We start from the raw sequence: 1602 nt of genomic DNA, 5'->3' as shown, positions 1-1602 counted from the left end.
TTAATGGGAAAAAGTTTGCAATTTATGGTCAAATATTTTTACTTTAGCTTATTAAAATATGACATCAAGTTACTTGACAGCTCATGAAAGAATGATATTTGTTAATTTAAAATAATTTACCTAACCATGAAACACATTATAAAAATCTAAAGAGCAAATTAAAAATACCTATGTACCTTATAGGCTGAGTGCATTATTCAACCCATTAACTGCATAATGATTACGATGAAGCATTGTCCGTGTTGGAGCCGCTGTTGCCGCGCTGATTGACACCTCCGCTGAGCTGTCGCTGGGCCGTTGGTTGAGCCGTTGGTTGAGCCGTAGACTGAGCCGCTGGTTGAGCCGCTATCACCTTGACGTCCTCGGGGCTCCTCACACGTGCTGGTTTCCCATCTGCCGTCTTCCTCACCAGGATCTTGCCTTCTTTGACCCATGCATACGCTAGTTTCTTCTCCTTGACGAGCTTTTTGGCGCAGTTTAGAGTTTCTTTGGCATGGCCTGTGAGATGTTCGTTGATAAATATTGGTGTATCAGGAAAGCTCGGATGCACCATTTTAGCGGTTAGGTCGATTTCTTTAGCCGCAAGTAGCCACGTCATCCTGGAAGTTCTGCGGGTGAACTTTACGATGATATTAGGATGTTTCTGGCGGGTTGAAGGCACCCGATGCGCTATTGAAATGTCTTCATACTTCCAGGGCGTACCGATGGTGTTAGCAACTGCCTTTAGAACGGCATACACGTCTTCATTCTTGGTTAAAGGCACCCCTACGACCTCCAGGTTGTCAATCCGGCTGTACTGCTGTAAGTCTTGTAGCTGCTCCGTCACTGAGTCTACTTGTTTAGACAGGTCGTCGCAACGTGATTTGAGATCCACACATTCTTGTTTCAATAAGATGTTTTCTGATTTTAGGCCACTTAACGATGACGTAATTGTTTCTTGCCATGTATTTATTCGTTCATTGATTACGTCAAGTTTTTCACAAATCGAGTCATTAATTTTCCCTTCTAAACCAGAAAGTTTCTGATCAAGGGTGTCACTAAACTTGGCGTGTAAGCTGTTAATTGCTTTGAGGACAGTAGAATCTTCGGTATCACTTACACTTGACATTGATGCTGTCTCCTTATTACACTTGCCACACTTGAACGGACGGTTACGGGTCTTCCTCTTCAGGTCAGGTCCCGCACACTGCACGTGCATCACGTCACTGCACTCCACGCACGATATTACGTCGGACGAGTTCTCGTTGCACTCAACGTTGCACTTACAACACTCCGTCATGTCCCAAATACGTTATTACAAATGTTGAATGTTACCGTACTAAAGGTACTGTATAATGGTAAGCAGCGAGGCACGCAGGACCGGGCGAGCGAGTGGGTTAACTGATAACGAGGTCCTTCCTCATCGACTGCTAGATAACGACTCAATGTCTACTTGCAGAACCCAAATGTGTTATATGTAAAGTTGATGTCTTCTTACAGTATCCGAAGTCAATGGTCTATCCGGTTCTAATAAATTAAATGTCTACTTGAAGTATCTAATGTCAATGGCACATTTGGTTCACGCAAATGAAATGTCTACTTGCAGTATTTAAAGTCGATGGT

The 1602-nt window shown here is 43.4% G+C and overlaps 1 protein-coding gene across 1 annotated transcript; it reads right to left on the bottom strand.

Moving 5' to 3' along the window:
• Positions 1 to 220: 220 nt before the first annotated feature.
• On the bottom strand, positions 221 to 1279 carry LOC129000674 (uncharacterized). Its single transcript, XM_054427636.1, has one exon. It carries the CDS (start codon positions 1277 to 1279, stop codon positions 221 to 223), a length of 1059 nt encoding a protein of 352 aa, XP_054283611.1.
• Between the last annotated feature and the right edge of the window lie 323 nt (positions 1280 to 1602).

This window comes from Macrosteles quadrilineatus, unplaced genomic scaffold (assembly GCF_028750875.1).
Source record: "Macrosteles quadrilineatus isolate MER2022 unplaced genomic scaffold, UCM_ALF_1.0 Scaffold_8__2_contigs__length_117827958, whole genome shotgun sequence".
NCBI lineage: Eukaryota > Metazoa > Arthropoda > Insecta > Hemiptera > Cicadellidae > Macrosteles > Macrosteles quadrilineatus.
The sequence above is the reverse complement of the archived record's forward strand: the minus strand, read 5'-3'. Positions and strand labels throughout refer to the sequence as shown.

What these genes read in the sequence shown, in the direction of transcription:
- LOC129000674 (XM_054427636.1), bottom strand. Translation starts at nt 1,279, where the DNA reads ATGACGGAGTGTTGTAAGTGCAACGTTGAGTGCAACGAGAACTCGTCC.